The following is a 14,203-nucleotide window of genomic DNA, read 5'->3' as shown; positions in this document are numbered from 1 at the left end:
CGTCCGCACCGCTCGCCAGACTGTGTGATATCATGTCCGTGGAATAGGCCAGAATCGTATATGAGGCAATAACCTTGGAGGAGAAAAGCCAATGTTGTGTGTGTGTGTGTGTGTGTGTGTGTGTGTGTGTGTGAGTGAGAGTGAGACAATCGGGAGAAAGAGAGAAAGTTTGAGAGAGTCAGTGTTTACTGGCTGAGTCTGAGCCTCTCTCCTCCCTGCAGGAATTCTTTCCATGTTTCATCACTGCCCACTTGCCCGTACGCAAATGTCGACGGAGCGAAGGGGCTGAATCGCCTCCTGATGTCATTTCCTCAACTTTCACATACGATCACAATGAGAAACAACACGGGTTTCAGATGTGATGGGGCCTCAAGCTGCAGTACAGGGAGTATTTACAGTGTGCACGCGCTGTGCCGTCATGTCCGCAGGCCTCACAACATGCAAACAGCAGAGGCCACCGAAACAGAGCTCATCAGTCAAACTGGTGCTGGCAGCTTCCGTCGTGTACACACATGGAAACGGACACGTTTTTTGGGGTAAAATCTGCCAGACGGGAAAACATGGAACCAGTGTAAATCAACAAAACAGGAAAAACCCAACAGGGTCTTTCAGCAGGAGTGAACTCGTCGGTTTTCCACGCAGACGTTGCACAATAAAGGAGCAGAGGTGTTTACGTTGGAGTAAGTGAAAGCTCAGGTCGTCTTGTAATGAGGAAAACACACAGGGGCAGCTTTTCTCTGTCCCCTGCAGGGTTGGCACAGATGAACAAGGTTTGCATCCCCACAAATGAGAGACGCTCAGCAGCAGGGACGCAAAATCGCTGCAACTAAACGGGCACAGATGGTTCTCGTTGTAGAATGAATGAATCCGGTTTGCTCCTCCTGCTGGTGGGCAGGTGTTAAGTTAACCGTCTCCAGTTCTCTACAATCGGTGGCAATGAGAAGAGCAACAGTCGTTAAAAGAACTAAGAGCACCTCAGGTCTCAGCGGCAGGTTCACTGTCAATATCACACAAAGGAAATCACGTCACTGATCATTTTTCAAGAATTGAGAATTCAAACAATCTGAAAAGTACAGTGGTGAAACTCGAACATCAGCAGGAATTCAGGAGCAACAGTGACATTGACGTTTTTTAAGTACCACAACAACAACAACAGGATTTATTTCCTCCACTAGAAGGAAGTCTTATTTGAAAATACAGTTCTTGGAAGAAAAAAAAAGAAGTTGCATTTGTATTATATAACCAATAACATGAGATCACAGTTAAAACGGTGCAAGTAAACAGAATAAACCAACTGTTTACATTTGTAAGGAGCATGGGAGTGGTCATAGACTGAAGGAAATATATATATATATATACTGAGGCCATGTTTTATTACATTGGTTCCCACGGTTTGATTAATTGGTTACAAAGATTTGTTTAATTTGTTCCCATGTTTTGATTAACTGGTTCCCACATTTCGATTAATTTGTTCCCACGTTTTGTTTAATTGGTTCCCACTTCTTACTGCCAAGAATTGAGAATAATTCCTCATCCAAAAAAACACAAATTGTGAAGAAGGCAGGTTCAGTATCACATCAGAACGGATATTTGTAGTTAATTAGCATCTTATTGGAACAGTTTCTCGACTAAAGAACAAAAAACACATTGAAGTAAAATGAGGCTATTTATTTGCCTTGTATTCAACCTTGTTTAGGAAATGTTAAAATATATTCAAGTTAATAGTAAAATATCTAAATATAACCTGCAACTAATTGTAATTTGTGCCAACGGAGCAGTTCAAACTCTTTTAAGACATTTAACTTGGTGTAATGTTGAGTGTTTTGAAGGGAAATTACATTTTCTTGTCCTCAGCATGACACAGCCACCACCCCCCACCCCCACCCCCCACCCCACCCCCCCCCGGTGAGCAGGCTCAGTTGTTGCTCTTCTTGTTGAGGAGCACGGAGCAGCACGTGAGAGCTCCATCCACTTTGACCTTCTGGCTGTTGGCCACAGGGATGAGGGTGTAGTCCTTCAACTTCTCAAACACCTGCACGGACGAGTGGAGAATAAAGAAAACATCCTGACTGTTCAGATTCTCAGTCGTCCAGGTCAATGTGGTTCTACTGCACGTAGGCAGAGAACGTTTTTTGGGGATGAGAGCTGAAACGTCCCAAACAGCCTTTGTGTAGTTGTGTCTTTTAGGTTGTTACCTCCTCCAAGAAGTTTATGTTTTCACCCTGTCTGTCTGTCTGTCAGTTGGATTATTCAAAAACCACGTAGCACAAAACCTGATGTAACGAAGGGACATGAACCATTAAACTTTCTTATCTCTTTCTTCTCTACAAGTGCGTTTTCTGACATTTTCCTCAATTTCCCAGAGAATAATTGATGGATCTCCATTAAAGAAATCAGCGATATTTAGGGAACTGTATCTATGAGTGTGGGCAATTTGTTTCAGCTTGATTAAATGTAAAGGGACTGTTGGGCCTTAGAGGAGGTTTGTGCTCTACTGAGTGTGTGTCTGTTAGTTAGCAGGATTACACACACACTTCTGGATGGGTTGTCATGAAACCTGGTGGATTCAGATGCTGTTTGGGTCAGAGGAGGAACATATTGAACTTCGGTGCAGATCTGAATCAGAGGGGAACTTTGTGATGTTTCAACATTTTCTTTCATCATGTTTCAACATTTTTCATTGATTTCTCAGAGAATAATTCTGAGACTGATTATTATGACTTATCTAGTGAATTTAAACGTGGTTGGGCCTCGGTGGAGGTCTGTGCTCACTGAGGGTCATGCTAGTTATGTGCTGAATTCATTTTTTGATTATTATAAAATGATGTCAGCTAAAATACAATAGTGCTCAGGCAGATATTATCAGAAAATCAAATAAAAAAAATGGATGTGTTCAGCAGCTGTTCCTGTTCTGTCTCCTGACTCTGCCCTCAGGGAACATAGCAGATGCATGAGCCAGTGTTACAGGTATCGACCAATCAGCAGCTCAGCTCTGAGTAGAAAAGCTGGGAAGCAGAACTTAACCAAAACTATGTTTCTTCATTTGTCAACTTGTGATATAAGAGCCCTGCAGAGTGTCAGTGTGAAATAGGAGCAAAAAGCCTTCGGCAAAGGTTTCCTGGTCTCGCAGCTAAATATACATATAAAAAAAGATGGGAGTGAGAACTATGACGACATGCTCAAAAGACCCTTGTAAAGTAGTGTGTCACCCTGTGGACATTTTCCAGGAGGAAACCAGTGTTTTCCTACCAGACGTCCAAACCAGGATATTTTTCTCTCTAAACCCTCATTTCGACCCTGCTGCGATACTGAGCGGGGCCTTGCGGCTCAGCCAGAGGGATCAACTAAACAAATTCTTATCTCATGATGCAACATGGCCGATGAAGGCTCTGCTGATCCAGATGACATGTTTGAAAAGACACCGCAGCCATGTGCCTCAGAACTCTGGATCCTTCTCTAACCAGGACACATTGTGTAATGTGGGCAGGAGTTCAGGTCAGAGCCCTGCTTTTAAAGGATTTGAACAAATGGGCCCCCGCACCATCATCCTCTCGTGTTGCACCATTAAACCACTTTACAGCATCAATCAATCTTTATGCATAATTGCTTTTTTTTTATTTTGAATTGGCAGCATCATCACCTGCGTGTGTAAGTGCTCTTCAGGTCATAGATTTCTGGTTCTGCTCTACTGATGATGTTAGAAACAAACAGATCAACGTGCTCAGGAGGACGTTGTGTTTTCAGATGTGTTTGTTGTTTGGAAGCAGGATTACGCCAGAAACTATACTGGACAGATTACCATGAAACCCGGTGGAAGGTTGCACCTTTCAATGTTGGTGTGGATCTGGATCAGGGGGGTGGATCCAGTTTTTCAAAATCTTTAATTCTCAGAAAATAATTGCTGGATCTGGTTTATTTCGGGAAATGATATCGTGTGTATGGATTCAAACTCCAAAAATCTGTAATTTAAATGTGGCTTCACACACTATGGGGCTTTGGTGTGTGTCGGTATAAATCCCAGTTGGTTTATCTGTGAGCACTAAAACAAACTGATTTACCAAACTTGGCAAATTGTGGTGCGGCTCTGATTTTAGGGGTGGATCCACGTTTTAATCAATAAATCATTTCAGTAATCGGACCACTTCCCTTTTTCCTTGCATGTTAAACGAGACAATCGTGTGTTCGATGGTTCTGCCGTCGTAGATTTAACTTATCTGCATGTTAAAAACATCTGATTAATAGAGATTACAACTAAAGATGTTGAATATGAATGTGAGTGTGTATCAAACAGTGACATCAGCATCCAACTCCCCTTCTGTTTAGATTACTCGTTTCCGAGGGTTCAACTCAGGGGAAGTTGTACCTTCGCATAACGGCCCGAAAAACAACAACATCAGTAAATCCCCCGCCGTTTATAGCACCTCCGCCTCCAAAGTGTCTCTTTGTTTAATCATTTCCAGCAGAGTTCTCATTACTGCGGTCGAGATTTATACGTCGAGTCAGGGGGGAGGTGGGGGTGGGGGGGTGGGGGTGGCATGGTCCCACACAGTAAAGGCTGCTATATTTCACTGGGCCTTTTGTCTGCTCGCTTTTTCTTTATCTCCAAACCCGAAACCCTCCAGAGCGACGGGCGCTGCCAACCATTAAAGATGTTGTCGTCCCCCCCCACACCCCTGTCTCCACCCGCTCCAACCCTCTCTCATGACCCCCTGCCTCTGTTCATGTGGGACTCTTATGTAACTTCACGAGACGCCTAAAAATAGACCGGAGATTAGGGCAGACGATGTTTAGAGTTAGAGAGCTGCACAAAAGTCTCGCAGATTGTTTCTGTGATTGCGCCAAATGCCGAGAAGTATCTACATCATCTCGTCGGAGGAAGAAGCAACAAGTTCCCTTGGGAAACCGAGACTCGCCGGACGAGAAGCCACGACAACTCTTATAAATGTATCCCTGCTATTTTGGTTCTTATGCTATGTCTCGTGCTATTAGTTCTTTTCCACTTTCTTAAAGCTACAATTTCTTAAACACAGGTTTGGAACCAAAACTGGGTTCGAGGCCAATTTCTGGTGGGTTTGAACATTATAGAGGAAACTAGGTCACAGAACAAACACGCAGCTCGTACACATGGCTCCAAATGGGCATTTAAGAGGTGCCATCAATCAGGAAAGCACGAGATACACAAATATATTTATCAAGCTCAAGACGAATTCCTTCAGTTAATCTAACCCCGAAAAAAAAAAAATTGGGCCTCCTCCGTGGATGTTAGTCCAAAGACGCATAATTTAGTGAATTCTTCCTTCTAAAAATAGCAGGCGGAGGTTGGGGCTTTAACCACAGAGTACATTTTGAGGTCTGGGGACTGTCTCTGCAGATTGCAGGGTGCTGGGTTTGATCCTGGGGGAATCTTTATGACTTGTTGTGATGTGAAATGATCCCCGAGCGTCTGAATAACACGGCTACCGCTCAGCCTTTCCAAAACCCCAGCGAGACAATAACATATCATTCATGTGGAGATGCTGTTGAGTGAAAGGCACATCCCTGCACGTCGGAGAGAGAAACCCAAGAAGGGGAAAGGTTGGACGTGTTCCTGCAGTGATGCTGTTTGTTGTGAGCGGAGTTCAGCCAGGTACACTGAGGCTAAATGCTAGGAGGGTGGTTTTTAAGAGAGCAGTCCAGGGTGTGTGAAACTTGGTCTGCAGCCTGAGCCGTGTCCACAAAAGGTCACTTCACATCAAAGTGCAGGTTCCTTTGTTTAAAAAGCCTCAGCCTTGGCCGCGGCTAACCCGGAGCGGTTTGCGTAAAACAACCACGTAGCTTCCGTAGAGCTTCGGCCACTTGTTGTTCTCTGAGGTCTGGACAGGATGAAGAGCAACAAAGAGTCGTGCTCTTTAAATCCAAGCCACTAAACGCAGCCCCACTGACCTGACTGCCCTTCTTCCTCCCGAAGGTGAAACCTCAGGATTGTAAATGACCATGTGACCGTGTGTGTCTGTGTGTATGTGTTTGAGATGAAATCACCATCTGAGGGTGTGACACGAGCTGGACGTTACCTTGGTGCTCTCTGGATACTCCTCCGCTGTGCAGTGCAGCAGCACGTGTCCCAGATCAGGCAGGTTCATGTAGACGCAGTTGGCAGCGAGGTCATCAGGCACCGTCAGTTTGTCGTAGCGATGGTCACTCATCTGCTGCATGATCTGCACACGGAGATGGAAAACAGACAATGAGGTAAAGAAACCCAGCCAGCGAGAGTCCCACAGGGGTTTGACAGAGACAGACAAAAAAACAGTTATTCAGACACTTAGAGGCAGAAGTGAGGCCACGGAACCGAAGGCAGCACCACATCTCTCTGTCGGCCAAACCGCTCTCGGGGCCTGGGGGGCCTTAATGGAGAACACAGGAGCAGACAGACATTCTTTCTCAGCAGATGTCATGATATTTATGTAATCTGAAGGAGTGAAAGGTGGGACGGGAGGTGGGGAGAGCGGCTGAGAAGACGCCCGTGTTGCCAAGTGGAAGTTGGGGGCGGTCAGGATGTTATGACCAGAGGAGAGGCAGGTGCCTCTTAATGTTTATGAGCTGAACATCTGCGGACGGATACCTCAGAGACGAGGAGGGGAGGGGAGGACGAGAGCGACTTTAAAAAAAAAAAAAAGTCCAAACATTCAGAAAAGATATTTTGAGGAGTGAGATTTTCACCAGATATGAATCTTTTCAGTCTTTTCTTCTGCTCCTCTTTCTTTTTTTCCTTTAATCATGTGCAGGACGGGTCGCTAATGATTAGCAGACAAAAAGTTATCGAGAAATCATGAAAAAACCTAAATGCAAATTCTTATTATTTAGATGAGATCAGATTTTTCTTGCACATGCAGCAAATGTGGATTTCAGCATCACCCTGCAGCCGAACTGACGTCAGCCTGATGCACATGTACGGTCGTCTCACAGAAGCAGTGAGCAAACGTGATGATGCACACGTGGGAGGAAAATGTGTGGTTTGTGGCCGAAGATGTTTTCATTTCACTTCCCATTGAACACGTTTGCTGGAAAAGGGGAAGAGCAGGGCGTTCACTGGGATGGAAAAGGCACAAATATGGGATAAGGTTGCATAGTGTTGCTCTCCTAAATTCAATATACTCACATTATCCTTGTACCTTGAAATAAAAAGAGGTATTTGTACGTTGCAAATGGCTTTTTATTAGCAAATGATTCAAATGTGCTGTTCTAAGTACTTTGCTTTTTCTATTAAAATCTATTCAGCAACATAGGAAGTGACACGTTTTATGTCTCTGGCAGCGGCGGCAGCAGCACTTGGTTGGAATAAATATCAGAACAATTGTGTGGTTAGTGTGAGCAGTAAATCCCGTCATTAAATAAAAAAAACCCAAAGGAAAAAGCTGTGACAGGACTGGACTCATTGTTTAATGGAGGAGTGATGTCTGGGAAGTGCAGAGCGAAAGCAACACAACGATGGAACTTCTGCAACAACGACAACGTGAAAAACAAAGACCGAGAAGGGAAAATATTAATGCTCGATTGTTAGTGAACAATATTTTCACACATCTTAAGCAATAACTATATTTTGATTCATGAATTATAACAACAACAATCAAATCAACTTTATAGGACCTACAATTGTCATAACTGAGTGTAGATGCAGGGTGGAATAATAATAATAATAATAATAAAGTTTGTTTATATAGCACTTTTTAAAACCAGAGTTTACAAAGTGCTTTGACAGCAAAGCAAGAAAAGTAAATATAAGAGTGTGTTCAAACTTAATGAATAAATAAAGAGCTGCGTCACGTGAAAACTTGAACACATAAAAGCAGTAATATGACGATAAAAATAAATGAATAAAAGGTGAAAAAGAAAACGATAAAAACACAACATCACATGAAAGCAAGTCTATAAAAATGGGTTTTAAGAAGTGATTTGAAATAAATCTGTGTGTGTGTGTGTGTGTGTGTGTGTGTGTGTGTGTGTGTGTGTGTGTGTGTGTGTGTGTGTGTGTGTGTGTGTGTGTGTGTGTGTGTGTGTGTGTGTGTGTGTGTGTGTGTGTGTGTGCAGACCAGACACATTCCCAGGTCACTTCTGGGTGTGTTACGTGATTGCAGCATGCAGCCAGCCCTAAATAAAAACACTGTCCATGTGCGTGACGGCCAACACAGTCTCTCTCACACGGGGGGGGATTAGTGGTCGAGGGGAAAGCGAATGCTGACTCCACCAAAGATCACAATTGTTCCTGCCCGACTCCCAGACTCTGAAACATCCAGTTTTCTTAGTAAAAACTGAAAGAAAAAACAAGTCAGCATGTGAGGGAAAGATATCCTTCAGGAAGATTTCCATTGTGATTCATGTGCATTGCTGATCAATGAAACAAAACTAAAAGATGAGCTGGAGTGGGACCTAGTGGAGCACGTAGGCCCAGTCCCCTTGAATTTAATTAAAAGGTGAGTTTTGTTCATCAAGATCCATCAATGATTCCCTCAGAAATTGGTGAAATATAAAAAAAAAACGCCCTTATTGGACCATGTCCCATTCTTCCACCAGGTTTTGTGGAAATCCAACCATCCAACCAACCATCCAACCGACCGACCAACCAATCAAACAACCAACCATCCAACCAATCAACCAACCATCCAACCATCCAACCAACCAACCATCCAACCGACCAACCAATCAAACAACCATCCAACCGACCAACCAACCAATCAAACAACCATCAAACTAACCAACCAACCAATCAACCAACCATCAAACCAGTCAGTGGTGAAACCATTACCTCTTTGGCAAAGGTGATAATTTGACAGAACAATTGGTTTTCTGAACAAATGATTAACATGAGGGCCAAACTACTATATGTCCATTTATTTAAAATGAACGATGCTTTCATTTATTTTAATCTCAGGTCACAAGAAATAAAAACTCAAGTTAAGATAATCTCAGTCACTGCATGTTCCAGTAGCTTTTGCTGACCTCAGTTTAGTCTGCCTGTTTTTTTCCTCCAAGTGAATCAGAGCCAGTGACTTGAAGGAGAACTCATGCCTGTATGTATATACTGTACCTCCTGGCCAATGACCAAGCGTAAAGCTTCAGCAAATTAGCAGCAACATGCTCCTGGACAGTGGCTGAGGTCCAGTTAATACACAGAGTGGTAACTGGGCAACACAATCTGCTTAGTCAGAGCTACTTATACCAAATATTAACGGGAAAGTAATAAAATCCAGCCATTTAACAAAAACACTGACAATTTACTGGATGTGGCGTCATCCGCATAACCCAGATTCTGGCTCTCGCTATGAATATTTATAATGCTCATTGTAGAAATACTTCCCATGATGCCTTTTAAAGTTTTATAATGCTCCTTGTTTTTACTCCTTAACAACAGCAGCATGCACGAAAACACATCCTTCTGAAGCCTGCTTCCATATCTGGTGGGGAAACGAGAGGGAAATTGCTTCCTGTTGGTGTACAGCAAATGTTTGTCACGGTTCCTTGACACACATCTACTCTGGAAATGTTATTGGCCTATATGGACTGTTGATTGTTGCCCCCTGAGGTATCCAATGGGAACTGGCGTGGAGGGAAGGAAGGGGAGGGGAGGACACAGAGCATCTCGGATAATCCAGAGAACGTAATTCTGAAAACTTCTGATTTAGACCCTATGTATTCTATGATATTTGACTTGATTCCATTCGTGTGGACAGTCTTGTCCTTTTTCCTCCCGCTCAGCAAAGTATTCAGCAAATACATGAGACAGGGAATCACTTACTGAGAGAATAATGATCTCATCAGCTTCAGCTATAGTTTGTGTTTAGAGTGAAAGAGCACATGTTAGCATGCTAAATGTGTGGTGGTGAAAGAGCTCCAAAAATCTTAACTTGATAACTTTAACTTTTAACCATTTTAAAATGTATGGTGTATTTTGACACTGACCTGTTTAAGTAAGGTCTTAGTTTTATTAGATTATCGTCTCAGGAACAAACAAGGTTGACTTTCAGAGACTTAAATATTTAACCTAAGTTGTGGTGTCAGCTGCTGCTCTTCAACATCGCAGCTCAAGACCTTATTGAACGACTCATTGTGTCTCAACCTGATGCTCAAAACCCACACGAGGCCCTTTTCCCAATGTGAAAACATCCTAGATAAGTTATCAGCGATCAGGAGTTACATGACCTTCACCAGGTTGCAGCTTCACTTTCTCTAAAAAGTGTGAAAACATCCTCGAGGTGAAGATCAAATTGTGTCCGGCGGAGCAATGAGCTCATGAATCACAGAGGGCTGAGTCGAAGGGGCGACAGGCACGCGAAGGCTGCCGGTCATTGCTCTGTAATGTAGCCAGGGAATAGTGTGTGTGTGTGAGGGAAGAGGGAGTGGGCACTGAGGCCATATTTCAGGATGATGACTTTATGAGAGATGCTTGACACCGACAGCAGCAGATGGGTGACGACATCCCATTAGGTCAGCGTGTGTTCTCGTCCTGGGGAGAGCTAAACATAGACCGGGGACTACACCTGGTTTACAAATAAATAAACAGATAAAAACCAACTAACAGATAAAACCAACGGCCTTAATGAAAGTGAAATACGAGCGGACGTTCAGCGGTTATCTAAAAGCCATGCAGGTCAGTTCCTTCTCGCCCCACAGCTAAATGTACTTCCCTAAAGATAAACTTAATTAGTCTGGCTCCAGCTTTAAGTTGGTATAACGCGTCTTTGTCCAAAGGGTAAACAGACATCGCCACAAGAGCAACATCCGCATCCAGAAACGGGCATTAAAACAGCATTCATGGGTTTTCACTCCTCCCAAAACACAGAACATTACCTCAATTACAAATCCACGGTTGTTAAAAGTCCTTTAAAACGGGAGCTAATTGCTGCAGGAGAGGGGGTGACGTAAGACGCAATTAGGAAACGGGCAGTCCGTCGTTTAGTCTCGCCAACGGCCACTCCTCGCCACGGGCTGATTATTACTGGGGCGGTCAAACAGGCAGGAATCTTAATGAGTCGAGGCTGGAATACAAAATTAATAGGCCCATGTTTATCCATACATTTTTTAAGTTCTTGTACAGCAACACAAACCAACACGTCTTACTTTGTGCCTCTCTCGAGTGCTTCATTGGCACGCGCTGTCTGATTATCTGGGTTTTTAAAAATGCCCCTGAGATACACGAGGTATTTAAAACAACGATGGACCAGTAGGGGGAGATGTCACACTAGGAGGCGAGAGAGAAGCCCTGTCAGGGAGGATCTGGGTGTTTGTGCATGTGTGTCTGAGTCTATATACTCAAGTAATTAGATGTGCTGTGTGTCCTTATCATAATAATTTAACATACAGTTTCACATCCTGATGTTTGGGGAGTTCTCGGGAAGATTCCATCACAGGGGACGAGCTCTGTCTCCGTGTTGGGGTTTAAACTGTCTCTTCTTCCTCGTGTCCCGAAGCATCCATTGGGTTTCCATCGTTGCATCGACGCCTTGATCGATTCAGAAGCCTCCGCGCGGTAATGAGCTCAAGCTGCTCGATGGAAGGACGATACCCTTGTAATCGGAGCCGGAGCGGGAGCGCCAGGGCCAATCCCCGCAGATTAGCCGGGAATATGAATTAATGAGGAAGGATTAAGGTGACAGGTGGTTTCGATGTGCTTACAGTGGGAAGCAGCCATCGGGCTGTAAGTGAGGGAGTCTGCTCTGGATCAACATGTGTAATGTCCTGTCTTGCGGTGTTATTCTTGCTGAATACTTTGAAGAACGAGGTGTTCGTACCAACTGGATTGTGCCAAGAGTCAACCAAAGGAAAAAAAAGCAGCACTGCCGACGCTGCGGCTGCACGTCTCCGCCAACCAGTCAAGTTGGAGTTTGGATCCGTGTGTGTCACAATCCAGGCTTGTACAACATATGTTCAGAAGGAATTGGATATAAGGTATTAAATGTATTTGTAGATTATAATGTTACCTTGATGCTGACCTTTGACCTTGCAGATATTTAAAATGCCATCACTTTGTTTTAGCCGACTAGACATTTGGAGGAAATGTTTTCATAATTCGCATATGGATTCTTGAGTTGTTTTTGTGAGGTCACGTCGACCTTTGACCTCCAGAGGACAATAAGTTCATCCTTGATTCCAAGAGAGAGTTTCTTCCAAATTTCAAGAAATCCCAAACATGCCTCGAGCCACAGCTGTCATCGGCACAGAGGGAAAATATGAATCCGCTGCGTCAATGTGCGTCATCGTTATCAAAACAAAGCCACTGGAGTGATTGAGTGGTTTCCACGACTACAGCCGGGGAAAAGCATAGCAAATGGGATGATGTTTTTATGTACACACCACAAACACATATACAGAAGCACCGTACTTTGAGAGCTTTCTGTGCCGGTTCACTGGAGCCGATGACGATGAGGCCGGGTCCCCCCATGCTGCAGAAGCTCTTCAGGTGCAGCCCCTGCTGCACTGGCACCGTCGACACAGCGTAGTCCTGCAGAAACACAAAGTCAATTAGGAGAAGAAAGGAATTAGAAGTGATGAGCTTCATGGAGATAAGATGGTGATAACTCTGTGCAAGATAACAAAGCACGACAGCTCCATTCAATGTCAAATGGTATTCGTGTGCATATGCAGTCTCCACACAAACCACATTGACATTCACTAAATCCAGATTTTACTTGGACCTGTAGCAAATTGCACACACTCATAAATATCAGTACATCTACACGTGTTAAGATCCATGAATTATTTGCTGAGAAATCAATTCAAATCTTGAAAAATGACCTCACACTGTGAACTAAAGTGAAAAAAAGAAAATCCTGGATCCACACCTACATTTCACGGGTTCTTCTCTGACATACCCTGCGCGTTTCGTGGAAATCTGTTCGGTAGCTTTTGTGTAAACGTGCTAACAAACAAACACGGGGGTAATAAATAAAGAGCAGAGTCGTGCAGTGGGGTCTCAAGTGGCCTTTTAAATAGAGCAGTGGGCAGCTCGGAGTCGGAAACAGTAGGAGTGAGCTGGAGGATGATGTCACTGAGCCGAGCGCTCACAGGGGAGATTACCGAGCGGCTCGTAGGAGTGGGATTGGAGAGGATTTCCCCGGCTGCAGGAAGTCACAGGCCACATGTTGTCATCAGAAGCTTTATAAAAACTGAGGATTAACAGAATCATAAACAACCTGCCACTGATTACAGTTTTCATAAGACACGAGAGTCATACCGACTTTTACTGATCTCAGCATCTTTGTAAGGTTTTAAAACTCGAGAAAATATATTGAGATCCCAACTTAACAAGCAACAATCAAAGTTAAAGATTGTCAACGAAGAGGAGATTCCTTGTTTGTTCTTTATTAAAAGTCATAAATTACTTCTGCCTCACCAGTGAGTGTGTGGGAGTGGTTTGATCAGAGTTATGGCAACGTAAGCAAACACCACAACAAACCCGTCATCACATTTTTGCCTGACACGCAACCGAACTCTGACGCAATCCACCCCCCACACACACACCCACTTCAAACCAGTGAGAAAAGCAAGAACCAGAAACACAAAAATAGAAATCTCCCATCAGATGACCAAAGCTTTTTCAAACGTTTCATATCTAAAAGCATCATTCAACAGTTGAATAGGATTACACCCACGCTACTATTTAGGGTCCTTTGGTGATTCATGTATTTTTAGGCCCCACATGTTGATTTTGGCATTGAGATGTCGGTTACAAATCTCCAAGGAGACTCTGTTCTCCTCCCTGTGTGTGTTTCTTCATCGGTTTGTTTGTTAGTAAAAATGACACATAAACAACAGAACACATTACCAGAAACCTTGGTGAGAGGATGTGGGTTCAGGGACGGAAGAATTAGATCATACACGGTATTTAACCACTGCCTTCATTGGGATTTTCAGTTCCCTAGACTGAAAGAATTTCCCGCTTTCAAACTGACGGATTGAATTTCTGATGAAGTTTGTGACCCACGCGGAGTCACAGAGAATCGCTCACGAACCTCGAAGTGATACCGAAGAGTTGAGGCTTATTTTCCAAGACCTTTCCTTCCTGAATCTACGTGAATACATTTATATAACCGGTTCTGGTTTGCACTTAAGAAAATAACTTCATCTGACATCCATGTGTTTTGTTAATCACAAAGTATGTTTTCAATGGGATTTCTTTCTTTCTTATTCCTCTAAGGTTCATAAAAACTCCGTCGAAGTGTTGTGTACATTT

The 14,203-nt window shown here is 43.6% G+C and overlaps 1 protein-coding gene across 2 annotated transcripts in view; it reads right to left on the bottom strand.

Annotated features, from left to right (window-relative positions):
* Nucleotides 1-1,891: 1,891 nt before the first annotated feature.
* Nucleotides 1,892-14,203, bottom strand: part of ddah1 (dimethylarginine dimethylaminohydrolase 1) — a 72,312-nt gene continuing 60,000 nt past the window's right edge. For both annotated transcript variants that reach the window (XM_047343086.1, XM_047343085.1), the window contains exons 4-6: nucleotides 12,353-12,472; nucleotides 6,051-6,194; nucleotides 1,892-2,032 (exon numbers count right to left, since the gene is read on the bottom strand). In XM_047343086.1, coding sequence (XP_047199042.1) covers nucleotides 1,916-2,032; nucleotides 6,051-6,194; nucleotides 12,353-12,472 — 381 coding nt within the window. In that variant the 3' untranslated portion in view covers nucleotides 1,892-1,915. The remainder of the gene's footprint in view (nucleotides 2,033-6,050; nucleotides 6,195-12,352; nucleotides 12,473-14,203) is intronic.

Source organism: Hippoglossus stenolepis, chromosome 14, assembly GCF_022539355.2.
Source record: "Hippoglossus stenolepis isolate QCI-W04-F060 chromosome 14, HSTE1.2, whole genome shotgun sequence".
In the NCBI taxonomy this organism is placed as follows: domain Eukaryota; kingdom Metazoa; phylum Chordata; class Actinopteri; order Pleuronectiformes; family Pleuronectidae; genus Hippoglossus; species Hippoglossus stenolepis.
The sequence above is the reverse complement of the archived record's forward strand: the minus strand, read 5'-3'. Positions and strand labels throughout refer to the sequence as shown.